This window comes from Notamacropus eugenii, chromosome 5 (genome assembly GCF_028372415.1).
Source record: "Notamacropus eugenii isolate mMacEug1 chromosome 5, mMacEug1.pri_v2, whole genome shotgun sequence".
Taxonomy (NCBI): Eukaryota; Metazoa; Chordata; class Mammalia; order Diprotodontia; family Macropodidae; genus Notamacropus; species Notamacropus eugenii.
In genome coordinates, this window is record NC_092876.1 from 163737168 (window position 1) to 163758137 (window position 20970).

At 38.2% G+C, this 20970-nt stretch overlaps 1 protein-coding gene across 1 annotated transcript in view; it reads right to left on the reverse strand.

Moving 5' to 3' along the window:
* AMOTL1 (angiomotin like 1) overlaps positions 1-20356 on the reverse strand; it is a 254288-nt gene extending 233932 nt beyond the window's left edge. The window contains exon 1 of the mRNA XM_072611308.1: positions 20329-20356. Within this exon, the coding sequence (XP_072467409.1) occupies positions 20329-20341 (13 nt within the window). The 5' untranslated portion in view covers positions 20342-20356. The remainder of the gene's footprint in view (positions 1-20328) is intronic.
* Between the last annotated feature and the right edge of the window lie 614 nt (positions 20357-20970).

The window sequence follows — 20970 nt, forward strand, 5'->3', positions numbered from 1 at the left end:
TAATATGTTACATAACTGCTTATAATCACCTTCTAACAATCTGTTGCCCTCTGATACTCATTTTAACTAATAATAATAGCTAATATTTATATTGTCTTTTAATGTTTGTAACACACTTTACATATATCTCATTTGATCCTCTCTACAATCCTGTGAAGTAAGCACCATGATTGTCTTCATTTTACAGATGAGCAAACTGAGATTGTCTTGCCCATTTACTTCTGGTAAGCACCTACCTGAATCTGAAAGTAAGCTCAGAGCTTCCTGACTTTGAGTCAGGAATTATTAACCCTATTCAAATCCATGGTCCCTTTGAAAAAATTGTAGCTTTATAGGATGTATAAAAGATGCAGAATTAGATTCCTTTATAATCCTATATATTTTATTTTATGCAGTTAAGAATATTATTTTGAGAAGGGGCTCATAAGCTTCATTAGACTGACAAAGGGGTCCGTAGCACAAAAACATTTAAGAACTACTGCTCTAATTCTTAATAGTAGATCTATTATATCAGACTGCCTCTGAGACTATAATTCTTCAGTGGCTTACAGTGTGACATGATTCACAGATATATGACTTTAACAGTATGTTTTAATCAAATGAGCTAACCAGTCCAGAAAGGCCTCAGACTCCCTCTTTCTACCTGGATGTACAGCAAGGGTAGAAACAGCTCTCCCACTGTAGGGAGTATCATTTATTTAGCTGCAAGGGGCAGGTAATCAAACATCATCTCATTAACACTGCCACATGCAGTGACTAGGAATATCTGTGTCTTTATGCTACAGAAAACATGTTTTACTGACTCACCCTCTTTGGTAACAAGTTTCCAGAGTATGTTCTTTCCCCCTGGCTCCAGTGACCATACTGCTGGCCCACTGGTAACAGATATGCCGCATGATAATATCTTGTGCTTATGTGGGGTCATGTTCTGCCACACATACAATTTCTTTTATGAATCAAAACCACCTAAGCTCATCATGAGTGTATTATTAACTTCAACCTTCAGATTCTTCTGGCTCTCCAGATGGTTGGATTTCATGCCTGGCCTAGGAAAAGCAGAGTACGAAGTGTGAAATAAAATTGCACTGAGTTAGGATATGGGAGGAAGATTTGGATCAATCGCACCCATTATTGCCATCCTGACTTCATCACTTCTCCTACAGAAATCTTTGGGAAGTCTTGTGGCTTCAAAAATGTTCCCCAGGGTTCAGAAGACTTTGGCCATGAAAAACATGGAATCATGACCTACATAGAATAAAAATTAGAGTTTACATTCACCTTGAACCCTATAGCTTAAAGATTACTTCAATTTGTAACTCATAATTGAAACTCAAAACAACTCTGAGGAGTTGGCAGTGTCTCTTGTGGAAAGAAGTATACATATCAGCTATTCAGATAAATGCCCTGGTTGACTGTTTCTAAGGAAGGGAGAGGCATGTACCATCTGCCAGCTGTGTGGAGAATAGGTTTTCCCTCATAGTTCCCAGAAATTAAAGAGCATGCATGCCAACTAGCAAAAAAAAAAATAGGGTAAATTATTTGCAAGCATAAATAATATATATTAGACTTATAAGCACAAACTAACTAAGATATATTCAATATTTTAAAGCTCTGAGTTTCATTGGTATAGACCCTCTATCCACTAATGGAAATTATCATCCCTAAGGCCTTCCCGTTGCTGTAGGAAATAGAAAAAGGACTGATAGGTACAAAGTTATTTACGTTGACTCTTTTTGTACTAGCAGAGGAATGGGAACTAAAGGGGTGCCTCGCCATTGGGGAGTGAATGTAAGTAAAATATTATTGTGTCATAGAAACTGATGAAATGGGTAGTTTCAGAGAAATCTAGAAAGACCTGCATGAACTGATGCAAAGTAGACCAAGCAGAGCCAAGAGAACCATTTGTACAACAGCAACATCATGAAGAAAAAACAACTTTGGAAGCCTTGAGAACTCAGATCGATGCAGTGACCAATGATCATAATAGAGGAACTGTAGTGAAGCATGCTACCCATCCTCTAACAAAGAGGAAGGTGATGGACTCAAGATGAAGAATTTTTGGACACAACTAAGGCAGGAATGTGTTTGCTTGATTATGATCATTCATTGCAAGAGCTTCTTTGACCTTTCTTCCCCGTGCCCTCCCATTCTTCTGGGTCTCAGTTGTTCCCAGGATCTCTGATTTCCCTTCTTCTGAGGCAGGGTGAATGGCTTCACTAAGCATCCCTTTTGTTGGATTTCTCTCCTTTCCCATAGAAGCATTCATCAGTAGTACCCTGTACTGACACAAAATTTCTTCCTTTCTTTCCCTCTTTTTTAAACCCTTCCTTTGCCTACTCATCCATTCTCCTGCAGTGGGGGAGAGTCAGAAGACAAGAGGGAACAGGAATAGGTACAAAAAAGAAAGAAAAAAGGGGTCAATGAGACATTTTTTAAATGAAGAAGATAGAATGAAGGCAGGGCAGGGGGAGAAGCACAGACAAGCAGCACAGTTTTGAAAGCTACAGGGTGAACTTATTATATACTTTAAAAGAAAAGCAAATTTCTGGTCATGTGACATGACCAGTAAGATGGAGGCATAAACAGTTTCTTTCAAACCTCTCGAAAATAGTTATGCACCTGACATAAAGCAATGTCACCTGTCTCCACAGCATAGAAAACCAAGGTCAAAGACTCAATGAACTAACAGAAAAGGCTGGTCTCTCATCCATACCATGCTCACTCAGCATTCCCTCCCCCATCACCTACCATGTTCCTGGAAACAGGGCTGCACAACCCAACCCACACACTTGCCAAAGGACTCAAAGTGACATCCCAATCTGGCTCTATCACAGTGCCTTAGAGATTCAAATGGCAGAAATTCCTCAGACTTCAAAAGCAGAGAGGAATGGTGGCACGTTGTGTCATAACAGAACTTAGCCAGAGAACAGACAAATGAAGGCAGAGTGCGGCAAGATGTGTGCATGCTTGAAACAGGACTTAGCTCTATACCTTGACCTCTGCCTCCTCCCAGGGCTTACAAGTGAATCAATGGTTTCTTCTTGCTTTGTTTTGTGGTACTAAATTACAGAATGGGAGAGCACATAAAAGGGAAGAGGAAAAGATAAAGAAGAATACGTGAAGTACCCATAAGAAGTTAATAACTAATAAGGAAGGGGGAAAGCTCCTGCCCACTTTCAGGAAGAAAAGAGCTTACAGTAGAATGGGTGAAGAGGGAAAGGCAGGGATTGAAAAAGGGGGAAGAAAAAAGGAAATTTTGAGTCAGTAATGGCAGAGGGTACTACTGATCAATGCTTCTATGAGAAAGGAGAGATATTCTATAAAGGGAGATGGTGACCTTACATAGGTATTTTCTGTAAGGATTTGGTGCTTAGAAGAACCACTGATCCTACACCTCAGGAAAAGGGAAATCAGAGCTTCTGGGAACAACTGACACCCAGAAGATTGGGAATGCATAGATCCAGGAAAGAGGTTTTGAGGCAAATAAGAGGAAAATGATCAAGAGTAAGGCAAAGATCAATAACGAAGTGCACAATCAGGAACACAGAAAGATCCCTATCATGGGCAATATTTTCTCTGTTACATGCAGGAACTGGTATTTCTAAGAATGAGGCACAATGGAAAGATGCAGAGCCAGGAGATGATTTACAAGGCAACAACAGAAACTGCTTATAAGTGGGAACCGAAAATGGGTGCCTTAAAAGTTTTAATTCCTTAAGGAATGCAGAGAATAAAGAAGGACTAAATATAAAGTTTGTTAATTAAAGAAAAAAAATTTAGAATAGTCAGAAATAGAAGATAAACAATGAAAAGAAAGAAAAATACTCTATAGAAAAAACTAATTAAAATTTTAAAACTAATGAATCAAAAGCTGGAGGGAAGGAGAAAAAGGGAAATTCTACTTGAATACTTAGTTGGGGGTAAAGGGGAAAGAATTGAATAACTTGATAAAATCAAGAACAAAAGGAACTTCAAAACTAGAGAAAGGGGTAACAAAAGGAAGGGGAGAAGGGGCGTGAAGATGAGGAAAAATGAGCCAGTGGGAATTAATTTGTCTTAAAATAGATTAAGCTAAAATAACTGAAGAGAAATATGCCTGTCTTTACAGAGGAATAGGGGAAATCTAATTGGGTTATCAAAAAACCCACCTAATTTTAGAGACAAATGGAGAAAAATATAAACCTAATTCTCATAACTTTAAATATGAATGAATTAAACAATCCGGTAAAAACAAAGGAAGTGATAGATGGAATAAGCAAACAAAACCTCACAATCTATTGCTTATACGGAGCACATTTAAAGAATAAAGACATACATGAATGAATAAAAATGATAAGATCGAAAAAAATTTCCTATATATCAAGTGAATCCAAAAAAGCAGTTGTAGTCATGCTATCTATCAGTCAAAGCAAAAAAAATTCAAAACATAAAAAAGAATAAACAAGGATACAATATTATACTGAAATGAACTTTAGACAATAAACCAACATCAATATTAAACTGATAAGTTTCAAATGCCTTAGCATCTAAATTTACAAAAGAAACATTAACTGAGTTATAAGACAAGATCGTAACACAATACAGGCAGAAGATTTCAATATCTCTCTCTGTATTTTGGATAAGTCTAACAGAAAGATAAATAAAGGGGAAAATGAAGAACTGAAAAAGTTTGAGAAATTGAGGAAGAAGATTGGAGTCTTCTAAATGGGACTGCCAAAGAATATACATATTTCTTAGTACCAATGGAACTTACAAAAATTATCCATGTCTTAGAGCACAACAATATTGCAAACAAATGTAGAAAGACAAAAATAGTAAGTGCATCCTTTACAGGCTATAACACAATTAAAAATAATAATTGGTTCAGATCACCACAAACTAAAGAAATGGAGATCTAACAATGAAATCCTGAATAATAAGTGGGTCAAAAAAAACTAATCATAGAAACAATAATTATGTAAAAAAAAAATTAAATGATGAAATAACATGCCAAAATTGCTGAGTCATAGATAAAATACTCCTCAGGGGAAAAAGAAACTGTCTATGATATAAATTAACAAAAATAAAAACAGAAAGGATTGATGAACTGAAAGTGCACTTTAAAAATTAGAAAGCAAATGAACAAACATGAAATAAACACCAAAAAGACATTAAATTAGAAGAAAATAGAGAAACTAGAAACCAAAATTATAGAAATGATAAAATTACAAGCCAGTTCTTTGAAAAGACTAATAAAATTAATAGATCTTTAGCCAATCTAATTAAAAAGAAGGGTACAAAAAATTAAATCAACAAATGAGCAAAGTGAAATTACACTTTCAAAAATTCAGGAGAAATAAAAAAATAAAACCCATTATGTATAGTTATATGCTAACAAAACTGAGAACACAAAAAAATAGAGGAATACTCTGGAAATTATAAAATGCTCAAACCAATAGAAGATCAAATAGAGTTCTTAAGTAACACAATCTCAGAAAAATTAAATAAAACTAGCTATAAGGAAACTACCAAGGGAAAAAAAAACTAGCCTAAAGGGAAAAACTGCTGGGTCTGATGGATTCATATAAAAATTCTATTAAACTTTTAAAGAATAATTTACATCCACACTATAAAAATTATTCTTAAAAACTGAGAAAGAAAGCATTCTACCAGAATTCCTTTATAGATGAATTTAGTTTTAATGCCTAAACCAGGGAAGAATAAAATTAGGAAGATCTATATCATTACTATTACTGGGGATATTCATATGGATATGTGACATTTTAAAATGTTAAATAAAAATCCCATCAAGCAGACTATAGTGATTTATCCAACAAATCATTCATTATGACTAAGTTGGATTTGTTCCAGGGTTGCAAAGATTGTTCAACATTAGGAAAATAATCAACATAGCCAATCAAATTAAAAATAAAAGCATCCAAAACAGGAGTAAAGGAATAATCATTTACTAAATGGCTATTTTGTGCAAGGTGCTGTTAAGTACTTCACAGATATCTCATTTAATAATAATAGTTTAACCACATGACTTTTTCAACAAGTGCAGAAAAATCCTTTGATAAAGTATAGCATTTATTTGTGCTTAAAAGAATCCTACAAAGTATAAGCATACAGAAGCCTTTTTTTTTTAATAATGTAAAAAGTGTCAATCCAAAAGCAATAGCAAACATCATATGCAGTAGGATGCACTGGAATATTTCCCAATAAATACGTATCTGGGAATGCTCAGCCTACCAGAGTACACAAAAAAAAAAGCCTATATAAATTCAATTATAAAGTGCTCCTTAAAGAAATAAAGAATAAATCAAATATTAAGTGTTTGTGGCTGGACTGTACCAATACATTAAAAATGGCAACACCACTAAAGTTAACTTACACTTTTAATGCTATACCAGTTGAATCATCTGGAAGTACTATTTCTCCTTTGTCCCTACCTCTTTGCATCATTTCCTTTGATATTCAAGATCTTTTGGTTTTCAAATTTTACTAAATTCTATGAAGTATTCTTTTAATAATTAATGCACCTAGGATAAAAAGGGAAATGGTCAAATGGGAGGGGGGAGAATCTTTTTACCAAATTTCTCTGAAAAGGGTTTTATATCCAAGATATAATACATATACAAGTATATGTACATGTATATACATATGCATATCTACATGTGTACGACTACATATATCACCAAAAGCTAATCCTCAGTATATAAGTGATCAAAGGATATGAAAAAAAAATTGCAAGCCATTAGCAACCATATGAAAGAATGCTTCAAATCAATAATTTGTTTAAATGCAAATAAAAACATTTTACTTCATGCCCTGAAATTTAGCAAAGATGATTAAAAAATGGGAATATTCACTGTTGAATGAGTTTTGAGAACATGCATTGTTCATGGAACTGTGAATTAATATAAACAATTTGGAATTATGGAAATAAAGTGACAAAAATGCCCATACCTTTTGATCCAGAGATTCCATTTTCAGACTTATGCCCCAAGAATGCCATTAATGAAAAGAAACGTCCCAATACATCAAAATATTGTTAGTAGCACTTGTTTGTGATAGCAAAGGAAAGTAAAATAGAAGACCATTGATTGGGGAATGAGTAAGCAAATCATGATACATGGATGTTATTGAATGTTGCTCTGCTGTAAGAAATGGTGAATGTGATGAATACAGAGAAGTGTGGAAAGATCTACATGAACTGATACAGAATGAAGTAAACAGAACTAAGAAAACCATAGTCATTACAACAGTGTAAATGGAAAAAACACTGATATACCAAAAAAATCTAAATTAAATGTAGCAAAATTATAAAGAACAATTGTGACTTGAATGAAGAGCTATGAAATGACACTCCAAACCCTCTCCTCTTTTTTCCATGGAGGGAAGTTCACAAGTATTGACCGTTGCACTTATTTTCAGATTTTTTCTATATGTTAATAGTTGTGTTGATTTCTTCCTCTTCTTTTTCTTTTCTTTTAATTGGCTATTTAAAATGCTATTTGTTATATGGCATAGCTATCTGAGAGGGAAAGAGGAAGGCATACTAGGGGAAATTATGGTGATGTAACAAAACAAAAGATAAAAACACAAACTTATTTTTAAAAAGAAAAGCAAGCTATACATAATAGATCTGTGGTTTCATGTACAATCTTATTTTTCTATTCTACTATGTATACAAAAATGTCCAGTTTATCTGTTGTTTTTAAAATTCAGGATAGCAAAAGAAATAAAAAATGGGATGCTGTGACTGGAAAAAAAAAAATCACCTTGTATCCATACAATACTTCTGGCAATGAGCCTCTCTAAATTTAGCTAAGCATGTTCTTGGATGATAAACAAATATTGCTTCACTGGATCTGTATTTGAAACTTTTCCAGTTTAGTAGGACCTGCCCAAGCATATTCTGTGATAACAGAACCTTTGAGGACTTGGCGTCACTTTCACACCACAATATGACATCAAGGGACAGTTTTATTGAAAGATCAAAACATGCAGAGTAAATCATTTGTAAGCAACGACCTATCATATAATTGCATCTTAAATACTCAAAAGACCAACCACAAAGTCATACAAATACAGGATGAGAAAGGTACTATTGGAAAGCAGATTGAAAAAGATCTGGGGGTTTTAGTGGACTGCAAGCTCAATATGCATCAGTACTCATGCTAGTCAAAAAAGTCAAGGCAGTGTTGTTATATTAAGAAAAGCACAGTTTTCAGGCATAAAGAAGTTACAATCCTTCCATCCTCTACCCTGGTCAGGCTACATCTGGAGCACTGTGTTTAGTTCTGAGTGCCACCTTTGAAAAAAGAACATTGATAAACTGGACAGGGCACAGAGTTGGCCAACCGGGACTTTGACACCAAGTCATTTAAAGCTCAGTCAAAGGCACTGGGTGTATTTAGCCTGCAGAAGAGGTGATTCAAAGGTAACATGATAACTATGTTCATATGTCTGAAGGGCTGTCGTGATTGACCCCAGAGGACAGGGACAAAAGCAATAGGTAGAAGTTTCAGAGACAAGTCTGAGCTTGATTTCAGGAAAATCTTTCTAACGCTCAGACCTGCCAAAAGTCAAGCGAGTAGTCTCAAAGGATGACAGGCTCCCCTCTCCTTGGAGGACTTCAAGCAGAGGATAGAGGATCACTTTTTCTGCATTTCAGTTTTGGATCAGCCCAGTGGACCCTGAGGTCCTCTCCAGTCCAAATTCTGCAATGCATGATGCCCATCTTTGAAGTACTGAGGTATTTAAAGGTGCTCTATAGACATTATCTTGTTTTATCCTTACTCACGAGGCTTGGGAGGGAAATGTTACAGGTGCTATCATCTCAGAGGAGACTGAAGCTCTCATGGGCTAATTGCCTTTTCCAAGTTATGAAACAGAGTTAATAAGTGGCAGAATGGGACTTGTACCCAGATTGTTAAAGTATAAGTCCAAATGACGCTACCTCTATTTGACAGAAATAGTGGTGTTGATTAAATGTCTGCAGCTACTATTACAAAGTAAAGGACAAACTATTTGTATGTATTATCAGAGATCTGGGGTAATGCATTGTTCCTGGGGCAGCTAGGTGGTAGAGTGGATAGAGAACAAGCCCTGGAGTCAGGAAGATCTGAGTTCAAATATGACCTCAAACACTTACTAGCTGTGTGACCTTGGGCAAGTCAATTAACCCTTTTGCTTCAGTTTCTTCATCTGTAAAATGAGCTGGAGAAGGAAATGGCCAACCACTCCAGTATCTTTGCCAAGAAAACCCCAAACGGGGTCACAAAGAGTCAGACATGATTGAAATAACTCAACAACAATAATTGTTCCTGTTGGCTGTGACACCACTTATCTAACCCATATCATGCCCACACAAACACCAGAGCTTCTGATGACAAAGGACAATGAATGGAATGCTGACAGAACCATAGCTAGCGATTTCTGTGCCTGGCCAATTTCCATAGCCCAGGAAATACGGTTTTCACATGGGGCCAGAAACATGAAATGTACCCTCAAATGGCTATGTGATTCAAAACATGAAAATAATATAAAAAGTTATTGAGATAAATTTAGTTGAGTGGAAAGTCATTACAATAGTTGCCTAAGTTCTTAGAGCTGGAAGAAGCACCAGAGGTCATCAGGCCCAAACCATGGGATTGGTGGTTCAGTCTTCTATCTTCTCTACCACAGGGACCTTGGTATGTCTCCCTTCCACACAGCATGAGACGGGAACCTACCCTTGTCCTCACTCAGGAAAAGTAGTGTTGCTTGCAGATGGAGCATAAGAAATAGGATAACTGGCCTGGGAAAAGAGGGAGCAAAGTTAATGCTCTGGGAAGGGGATCACAGAGCTGGTAAGGGATTCCTTTGTGAGATGGAGGAAGGGAGATACAAGGAGAAAACAGGCTTAAGTCCGCTGCCACCAAGAGAACAGAATCTTCTCTTACTCACATCCTTCTATTCCACTAAAGGAATATCTGTGTTAAATTTTTGCGCTCTCTAAATTTCCCACCTTGGAACAAAAGCCCCAGCGACTTCAATCTAGTTATGTCTCTGAATACAGATTTCATTCTTTGGCTCTTCCTGAGTAATATGGTTGGGATTGTGGTGTGTTTTTTTTTTTTCTCTTTTTTAGAGAATTCAGTGGTTGGAAGAATAAAAAAAACTGCCTCTATTTATTTCTCAAGTGAATTGAGTTGCCCTACAATTCAAGGGAAAGAGTAACAATATTTTAAATTTCACAGAACTTAACAAAGCACTTTTACATGAATTACCTCATTTAGGACTCAGAGTAACTCAGTGTGTTAGGTAAAAAAAAGATTATCATTCACATTCAGAGAGATTGAATAATTTGTCCAAGGACACATAACATTTCCCACTTCCTCGTACTACCCTCAGTTTTCTTTGTTTTCCTTTTTTCTTTTTCTTTCCTACCTTCTTCCTTTCTTTCCTTCTTTTTCTTTTTCTCTTCCTTCCATTTTCCTTCCTTCTTCCTTTGTTTTCTTTCTCCTGTTTTTCCTTTCTTTTTCTCTGCCTGTCTCTCCTTTTTTTCTGTTTTACAATTCTCATCATCATTTCTTCAATGCCAATAATACACACCAGGGATAAAAGACAAAAAAAGAAAGGGTTTCTTCCCTCAGGAAGCTCATATTCTACTGGGAAATATAATAGGTACACAGTCCAATAAAGTCGAAGTATATCCAAGGTAATTGGAAGTAAGAAGGAAAGGCTGTTAGTAACTGGGGTTGGGGAAAGGGAATCAGGAAAGACCTCATTTAGTTGGCAGCACCTGAACTATGCTTCAGAGGAAGAAGAGATTCTACAAACTGGAAGTAAGGGTAGAGTGCAGATTTCTACCTGGGGGAACCACTTGTGCATAGGCAGAAAGTATTATGTTCTATACAGGGAGCAGCTAGAAATCCAGCTTGACTGAAATGCAGATTGTATGAAATCAGACCAGAAATATAGGTGGGAACCAGAAAGCAGAGGGTTTTAAAAATCAGGCTAGGGAGTTTCTATTTTGTCCTAGAGGCAATAGAGAACCATTGAAGATTTTTGAGTGGAGGGCTAATGACATGTTCAGAACTTATAGTAATGTCTATTCCAGAGATCCATGGAGGATAGATTGGAGAATAAAGAGACTAGAGGTGGAAAGTAAGAAAGGGAGGAACGAAAAAAGGAAAGAAATCAGACAATTGGGAAGTCACGCAAAGCATAGTTCCACAACATTTTTCATGATGAATCCTTTGGAATTGCTGTCCATCCTTCTATTGATCAGAGTAGCTAAGTTTTTTTACAGTTTATCATTACAAATTGCAGTGTACAATGTTTTCCTGTTTCAGCTCACTTCACTCTGTATCAAGTCACATAAGTATTCCTAGGTTTTTTCTGAAACCGTCCCCTTCATCATTTCTTATAGCAGAATAGTATTCTATCATAATCCTATATCACAACTTGTTCGGCCATTGCCCAGTTGAAGGACATCCCTTCAGTTTCCAGTTCTTTGCCACCACAAAAAGAGTTGTTATAGCTATTTTTGCACATGTGGGTCATTTTCCTTTTTCTTAGATTTCTTCTCCTAATTTACTTTTTGGACTTCTTTTGCCATTTGGGTTAGTCTATTTTTTAAGGTGTTACGTTCTTTAATATTTTCAGGGTCTCCTTTGGCAAATTGTTGACTCGCTTTTCATGATTTTCTTGCATCACTCTCATTTCTCTTCCCAATTTTTCTTCTACTTCTCTTACTTGATTTTCAAAATCATTTCTGAGCTCTTCCATGGTCTGTGACCAATTCATATTTTTCTCGGAGGCTTTTGAGGTAGGAGCTTTGACTGTTGTCTTTTTTCTGGTTGTATGTTTTGATCTTCTTTGTCACCAAAGTAAGATTCTATAGTCTGTTTTTTTTATTATGTTTACTCATCTTCCCAGTCAAATATTTGACTTTCTAACTCTTTGTCAAGGTAGGAGTCTGCTTCCAGTGGAGTTGGGGGGGTGGATAGGCGTGCTGTCCCAGGTTTCAATGATTTTATATCAGCTGCTCCATGGTCTGTGGGCCCAGAGCTCCAAAAGCAGCCTCTGCTATTGTTGCTACTGCTACCACTGCCATCTCCACCATTGCTACTGCCATCGCCACCACTGGCACCACCACCACCACTGTCATCCCCACTGCCCCAGGACTGGGGCCAGACCCCAGCCAGACCACATGTTCCTCTTTCACCCAAGTTCCACAGATTTTTCACCCTGACCTTTTTGGCTTTTGTGGGTTTAGAAGTCTGAAAACTGCCACAGCTGCCAATGATTCAGTCCCCTGAGGTCTGCTCCCAGTGCAACCCACACAGACTGCTCTCTGCTCCTTGCCCTGTGTGATAGACCCTTCCTGTCAACTTTCCAGGTTGTCTTGAGCTGGAGATTTGTTTCACTCTGTCATTTTGTGGCTCTAGAATTTATTTAGAGTCATTTTTAAAGGTATTTGGAGGGCTTTAGGGGAGAGCTCAAGGAAGCCTCTGCTTTTACTCCCTGCTTTTTCTTTAATGTCTTTGGAATATAGACTGAGTAGCAATATTGTTGGGTCAAAGGATATGTACAGTGTTAGAGTCCTTTGGGCATAGTTTCAGATTGTTCTCCAGAATGGTTAGATAGATTCACAATTCCATCAACAATGCATCAGCGTACCTTTTTTCCACATCATCTGGCCTTTATAATTTTCCTTTTCCTTCACATTAGCCAATCTGATAAGTGTAAGATGAACATTTCAGAATGTATTTAATTTGTATTTTTCTAATTATTAGTCATTTAAAGCATTTTCTCATGTGACTACTGATAGTTTTGATTTCTTCTTCTGAAAACCACCTGCAGTTATTTTAAATGGAAAATCTCTTTCTATTTCTTTTGGCTGTTTTGTTGGTAGTATATAGAAATGCTAATGACTTATATGGGATTATTTTATATCTTGTAACTTTGCTAACATTATAAAAAGCTTACATTCTAAGGAGAGAGAGAACATGTAAACAATTAGGTATATACAAGATACAAAGTAGACAGAAGGAAATCTCAGAAGGAAAATAGGAGAAGGCACTAGTAGCAAAGGAAACTTTCCAAATAAGTCTCATTGAATAAGCCATTCAATTTCAGTCTTTCAAATCACTTAATTAAATATACTGAACTAATATGTAGTAGGAGATAAATATTAATGGCAAATGAGTATGAAATTCTTGACCCCCTTTTCAAGGCATGACACCCAGAGCATTTCTATTCAGGAATAGATTGACTTAATTGGCATCTGAGGGCCCATCCAACTCATGAAATCAGGCTTAGGCAATATAGTTTAATACACAGGAAAATATTCAATAAACAGGGTTTTCAAATCATCAGAGATACACCAACAGAATTTCCTCAAAGTATACTTGGATACATTTAATAATAACAATAATAATATCAATAACGGTAGCTATCATTTACATTACTTTTAAGATTTGCAAAGCACTCTATATATGTTATTTCTTTGTATTCTTGCAACACCCCTGAGAGATAGGTACTTCTATTATTTCCCATTTAAGGATAAAGGAACTGAGACAGGTAGACAATAAGTGACTTGCCCAAGACAACACAGCTAGTAAGTGTCTGAGGGGTTATTCAAACTCAAGACTTACGATAAGTGAAAGAAATACTTGACATGGATGAGAGGCCTAATTATTCAGCCCAATTCAGTAAATATTTTATGTCTGTGCCTAGTTCTATAGGGGCCACAAAGAAGTAAGTTTTCACCATCACCATAATCACCATCATGTGTAGAGTACTTCAGTAACCACTGGAGGTATACAGAGATTTAAAACATAGAATCCTTCCCTCAAGTGGTTTCCAATCTTGTTGAAGAAGAAAGACATAGACATAAAAAGAGAGCCTGCAATACAAGATAGCCTATGTATCATGACAAATAAAATGTCAACGTCTGAGGTGGTTGGAAAGGTTTTTTAAAGCAGGGAAGACTTGATCCTGGTCATAAAGCATGGGTAGGAATTAGGGAAAAAGAGAGGAAAGAAGAGGGCATTCAAGGTAAGAAAGAGAGGTGTTAACAAAAATACAGAGGTGGAATTGGGCGATGTGATTGAGGAATGATGAATAAATCTATTTGGCCAAAGCAGAGGAATAGTATAAAGGAGACCGTTGGAAATAAGAATGGAGAGGAAACTGGGAACCAGACTGTGGAGAGACTTGGATTAATCTTACTTAAACATGACTTTGCACACATCATTTCCCAGCTCAAAAGCCCTTTAATGGTTCCTAATTAGAAAGCACCAAATAAATTAATGGCACTACATAAAGTCTTGATTAACTTGGCAGTGGTACATTGGATTGATTGGAGGAGGAAGAGACTGGAGGCAGAAAAATCAGTTAGGAAAGAGAGATAGCCTGAGCTAGGGAATTGGCAGTAGAAATGAAAAGTAAAGGGCAAATAAGGATGAGGACTGGACTTGTAATTTCATTGATATAGGCAACTCCCAGGTGAAAAAACTCACTCCATCAAAGTATGTCCCCTTTTCTGCAACTTATAGTCTTGGAGAGTTGCCTAGAGCACTGAAAGTTTAAGTGATTTGCCCAGAGTCACAAGATCAGTATATGTGGCCATTATATCAGTATATCAGGTCATTGTGGCTGGCTCTCTATCCAACATATCATGCCAGAGACAGTTTTAAAAAAAGAAGGATAAGAGGAGCAGAACCTGAACTAGGATTCGCAGCACCTGGATCAAATTCCAGTGACAGGAGGAGGGCGAATGAAGCCTGAAGTACACAGTCTGGGGCTCTTCTGGAACTACCTTCCCTACTCCTTGAAATGCTCTCTCTCAGGTGTAGGACTTAAGAACTCAGGAATGTAGGTCTCCAGCCTGACATAGGAAGGAAAGGCACTCCTTCCAGATGTTGTCATCTGGATCAAACACCCAAGTGCCTCCCCCAGTTATTGTTTAGAACAGAACTTACGGAGTACAGCGGATGACTCTAGGGTTTGGAGGTGACTAGACGGATGATGATAGAAACAAACAAATATAAAAGGGGAACTAAACATCATATATTGCCTTTAGATACAAGCAGATGGAGATCCAAGATACAACTGGAGTCATTTACATAGGTGAACACTAAAGCTAAGACAATAGATGAGATCTCAAAGGGTTGAAAACGTGATCTTCAGGGGTTACTTATATGTAGCAAATGGAAAGAGGAAATGGAACCAAGAGAGAGAATGAGTAATCAGCAAAGGAGGATGGGGGGGAAAACTGTACTAATGTGAGAATTATTAATAACTAGTGATTTAGAAAGATCCTAAAATTTCTATAGTCCTCATTTCAAAGTTCAGTCTCTTGAAGAACATTACTAATAATAAGACTGAATGAACTCTCTTCAATCTTGGTCAAAGGGTAGGGATAAATTCTTTGAATATATTGCCCAAGGCTAGGCTATTTAGAAGAAAAAGACATCATCAAAGTTCATTAGAACAGGTCCAGCCCCGCTTTCTAATATTTATTCTCTCACTAATTGTTAACCAATCAGAGTTGACTGACATACTCAGGAATGTCCTTCTTCCAAAGGCATATAAGCCGTGAGCTGCTGCCACGATTGTCTTTGGCATTCAAGAGTACCACTGACCTTTTATTAACATGATAGCATTATTAATAAAATTACTTAATTATCTTAATTCCAAACTGAGAGGGCAAATATTTATAGATAGATAGATAGATAGATAGATAGATAGATAGATAGATAGATAGATAGATAGATAGATAGACAGACAGACAGACAGACAGACAGACAGACAGATAGATAGATAGATAGATAGATAGATAGATAGATATAGGCATATATAAATATATAAACATAAATATATATATATATACACACATATACATATGTATGTATGTATTTGGGGAAGGAGAGGTAATTGGGTTTAAATTATTTGCCCAGGGTCATGTAGCTAGTAAGTGTCTGAGGCCAGATTTGAACTCAGATCTTCCTGACTCTAGAACCCTGATCTCTAACCACTTTGCCACCTGACTGTCCTTCACATGTGAAAGGCAGAAGTTGTACCCAGGTCTTCCTAAGTCTGTGGCTAGGCCTTTATCCACTATGTCACAATGTTTTCTCTGCCATATGCAAACATACAAATACATATGTAATAACATATGTCAAGGCTACAGACTGAACACTATATGTGGATTCTCACACACACATACCTAGCCCTGTTGCTACCTCTAGCCCTCTAAAATGGCTTTCTAGAAATAGAAATTTCTAGCAATATTTTCTAGAAAAAAAAGGGAAAAAGCAGCTTAAAGTCTCCTGTTCAAATGAGATCCTTTCTACCTTTTCCATGCTAGGTTGTAAGACAGCTAGGGCAAAGATGGCGGAGTAGAAAGACGTAAATACACATAGCTCCGAACCCACAACCCATACAACATCGGTATAAAGTAACTCACAGCGAATTCTGGAGCAGTGAGGCCACAAAACAGTGAAGAGAAGGAGATTTCTGTTCTAGAGGGACCTGCAAACCTCTCGCAAAAGGTCCGTCACGCTGCAGACGCGGAGCCCAGACCTGCTGCAGCCGTGGCACCAAGAGGAACAGACCCGAGCAGGCTTCAGGGAAGGGATCTCCAGCGGCCGCACAAGTCCCTCCACCCACAGGTGACAGGGGTCGGTGAGAGAGTCTCTTTGGCGGGTTGAGAGGGGAATGGGGTGCCCCCATGGCTCGGGCCCCCTCGGGAGGCAGAGGCTGAGGGGTGGCGGCGGACCGGGGCTCCCCAAGGGGACAGGAGCCTGGATCCATTGTGGATTGTGTATTGTGTATAAACCCCCTGAGGGAACTGAGCCTGAGAGGCGGCCCTGCCCTGACCTGAGCACCTGAACTTAACCTCACACTGAATAGCAGCCCTGCCCCTGCCAAAAGCCCTGAGGCTGGAAGCAGCATTTGAATCTCAGACCCCAAACGCTGGCTGGGAGAATCAGGAGGCGAGGTGGGTGTGAGGAGAATATTCAGAGGTCAAGTCACTGGCTGGGAAAATGCCCAGAAAAGGGAAAAGAAATAAGACTATAGAAGGTTACTTTCTAGGTGAACAGGCATTTCCTCCCTGCCTTTCTGATGAGGAAGAACAATGTTTACCATCAGGCAAAGACACAGAAGGCAAGGCTTCTGTGTCCCAGCCCACCCAATGGGCTCAGGCCATGGAAGAACTCAAAAAGAATTTTGAAAATCAAGTTAGAGAGGTGGAGGAAAAGCTGGGAAGAGAAATGAGAGACATGAAGTCAAAGTATGAACAACAAATCAGCACCCTGCTAAAGCAGACCCAAAAAAATGTTGAAGAAAATAACACCTTGAAAAATAGGCTAACTCAATTGGCAAAAGAGGTTCAAGAAGCCAATGAGGAGAAGAATGCTTTCAAAAGCAGAATTAGCCAGATGGAAAAGGAGATTCAAAAGCTCACTGAAGAAAATAGTTCTTTCAAAATTAGAATGGAACAGATGGAGGCTAATGACTTTGTGAGAAAGCAAGATATCACAATACAAAACCAAAAGCATGGAAAAATGGAAGATAATGTGAAATATCTCATTGGAAAAACAACTGACCTGGAAAATAGATCCAGGAGAGACAATTTAGAAATTATGGGACTACCTGAAAGTCATGATCAAAAAAAAGAGCCTAGACATCATCTTTCATGAAATTATCAAGGAAAACTGCCCAGAGATTCTAGAACCAGAGGGCAAAATAAATATTCAAGGAATCCACAGAACACCGCATGAAAGAGATCCAAAAAGAGAAACTCCTAGGAACATTGTGGCCAAATTCCAGAGTTCCCAGGTCAAGGAGAAAATATTGCAAGCAGCTAGAAAGAAACAATTCAAGTATTGTGGAATTACAATCAGGATAACACAAGATCTAGCAGCCTCTACATTAAGGGATCGAAGGGCATGGAATAGGATATTCCAGAAGTCAAAGGAACTAGGACTAAAACCAAGAATCACCTACCCAGCAAAACTGAGTATAATACTTCAGGGGAAACATTGGTCTTTCAATGAAATAGAGGATTTTCAAGCATTCTTGATGAAAAGACCAGAGCTGAAAAGAAAATTTGACTTTCAAACACAAGAATGAAGAGAACCAGGAAAAGGTGAACAGCAAAGAGAAGTCATAAGGGACTTACTAAAGTTGAACTGTTTACATTCCTACATGGAAAGACAATATTTGTAACTCTTGAAACTTTTCAGTATCTGGGTACTGGATGGGATTACACACACACACATGCACACGCACATGCACACACACATAGAGACAGAGTGCACAAAGTGAATTGAAGAGGATGGGATCATATCTTAAAAAAAAAATGAAATCAAGCAGTGAGAGAGAAATATATTGGGAGGAGAAAGGGAGAAATTGAATGGGGCAAATTATCTCTCATAAAAGAGGCAAGCAAAAGACTCGTTAGTGGAGGGATAAAGAGAGGAAGTGAGAGAAAAACATGAAGTCTACTCTCATCACATTCCACTAAAGGAAAGAATAAAATGCACCCTCATTTTGGTATGAAAACCTATCTTACAATACAGGAAAGTGGGGGATAAGGGGATAAGCAGGGTGGGGGGGATGATAGAAGGGAGGGCATGGGGAGGAGGATGCAATTTGAGGTCGACACTCATGGGGAGGGATAGGATCAAAAGAGAATAGAAGTAATGGGGGACAGGATAGGATGGAGGGAAATATAGTTAGTCTTATACAACACAACTATTATGGAAGTCATTTGCAAAACTACACAGATTTGGCCTATATTGAATTGCTTGCCTTCCAAAGGGAAAGGGTGGAGAGGGAGGGAGGTAAAGAAGTTGGAACTCAAAGTGTTAGGATTAACTGTCGAGTAATGTTCTTGCCACTAGGAAACAAGAAATATAGGTAAAGGGGTATAGAAAGCTATCTGGCCCTACAGGACAAAAGAGAAGTCGGAGACATGGGCAGAGAGGGATGATAGAAGAGAGAACAGATTGGTCATAGGGGCAATTAGAATGCTTGGTGTTTGGGGGGGGAGGGGATAAAAGGGGAGAAAATTTGTAACCCAAAATTTTGTGAAAATGAATGTTAAAAGTTAAATAAATAAATTTAATATAAAAAAAAAAGACTGCTAGGGGCCTTGTCTCAGGAGGAATGATTTTTCTGGAATTGGGGTATATAATGCAATAAAGGGCCCCCTATAATTGTCAAATGTCTTGGCTTAATCATTGCTTGACTATCTGCAAAAGCTATTTATCACCCAGCATGTTTCTCTGCCATAAATGTGATGTCTTCATTAAGCCAACCAAAGACTAAGGAGAGCTGAGGTAATTCAGGCAATGAGTGACTCATATAAACAGGCTGAAAATTCTTCAGGGAAACTTCATTTAACTACCCCCATCCTAACGGAAGGATTCATGATCTCTTTTGTCAACAGATGCACCATTAATGGGAAAGCAAAGAGTAAGGAAGGGGTCCCACAAATAGACTGTTTGAAAACCCCTCTCCTAGCTACTGAACTGCTCATTCAAACAAAGTATCTGTATGTTGGGACAGAGTTAGGGTGCCATTATCTTCCCAAGGAAGAAATGAAGTGTATACACAAACTAATCAGGAAATGAAGGCTCTCTGGAGAGCAGCTGATTGTCTGGCTATCACAGGAGTCATCAGACTGCCAAGGGTTCTGCCAAAAACACGAGCCCCGTTTGGGAAGTCTTGGGAAGGAAAACAGAAGGAGCAAGACAGCAACAGCTAATTGAGACCACATGGCCCTGGTTCCCCTCAAGCTGCAGCCTTGCCCCTTGCTCTTGCGACAGATGCCAAATTTGGTTTCAGCATCTCCATGGGATGTAAAGTGCAATGCAAACCTGAAAGTGCTATATAAATACTATCTATCTTTACGATTGTTATGAGTATCTCACTCTCCTTAACTCAAAACTAAATAAAGAACTCCTTACCCAACTTACAATTCCCAAGAGCTCACAACTAGCTTTCCTAGGCAAGGATGCTGCTTCTGCCTCTCAGCACCAAGAGCTAGGATCTTCTGAGATCTTACTCTGTTTAGAGTTGGGAGGGCCTTGAGAGGTCATCTAGTTCAACCCTATTTCATTTTAAAGTTGAGAAAGTGGAAGCTAGGGAGATTGATTTAGCTAGGGTCACACAGATGGCAGAGCTGAGATTCTAGCCCAGGTTCAAACCCTGGCACCCCATGCTGCCTCTAGCTGGCTTGGTTACCTCCTCATGTACAGCCATGCATGGCCTTCCCCCTTCTCACCAGAGAAATTGCCCAAAGCCACCCTTAAGAAAACTGAGCAAGAACTTTCTTACCTTGGAAGACCATCCACAAGCAGCAGCTGCTTGAAAATAATAACAGGAAACTTTAGGGCAAAGGTGTTGGTTTTAAGAGAAGAAAAGTGACTTCATTCTCAGTGCTACAGAGTTTAAAAAGAGCAAAGAGTGCTCCCTGGCTGAGCTAATGCAGCTTCATCCAGTGATGACTCCATCAAACAATGCAGCTGTTGTCCAGACATGCATAGGCTTCTCCAGGTAAATCAATGGAATCTGACTGTTTTCAAGGTGTTGCAGAAGGCTGGAAAGCACCAATCAGTTTCTCTCCCGTGGGAGGATAGAAACTATTCATTCATTTTCCCAAGTCATATCATTATCCTTCAAGAATCAAATTGTCTGAAGTACAGTAGGAATGGAAAACAGTTATTTAAACCCCCAGAAGGTAGACAGCCTCCTGGGGAGGAAGGAAACACACACACACACACACACACACACACACACACACACACACACACACACACAACCACCACCACCACCATGTTTAAAAGCAGCAGTAACACTGAGCTAATTGCCAAGCTAAATGATCTTTTGAGCTCAGGGCTTACAGGGTTTCTATTAAAGGAGACAAAGGCAGTGTTTTGTCTCCTCTTCTTGCACCTTGCAAAAGTGATCATATGTATT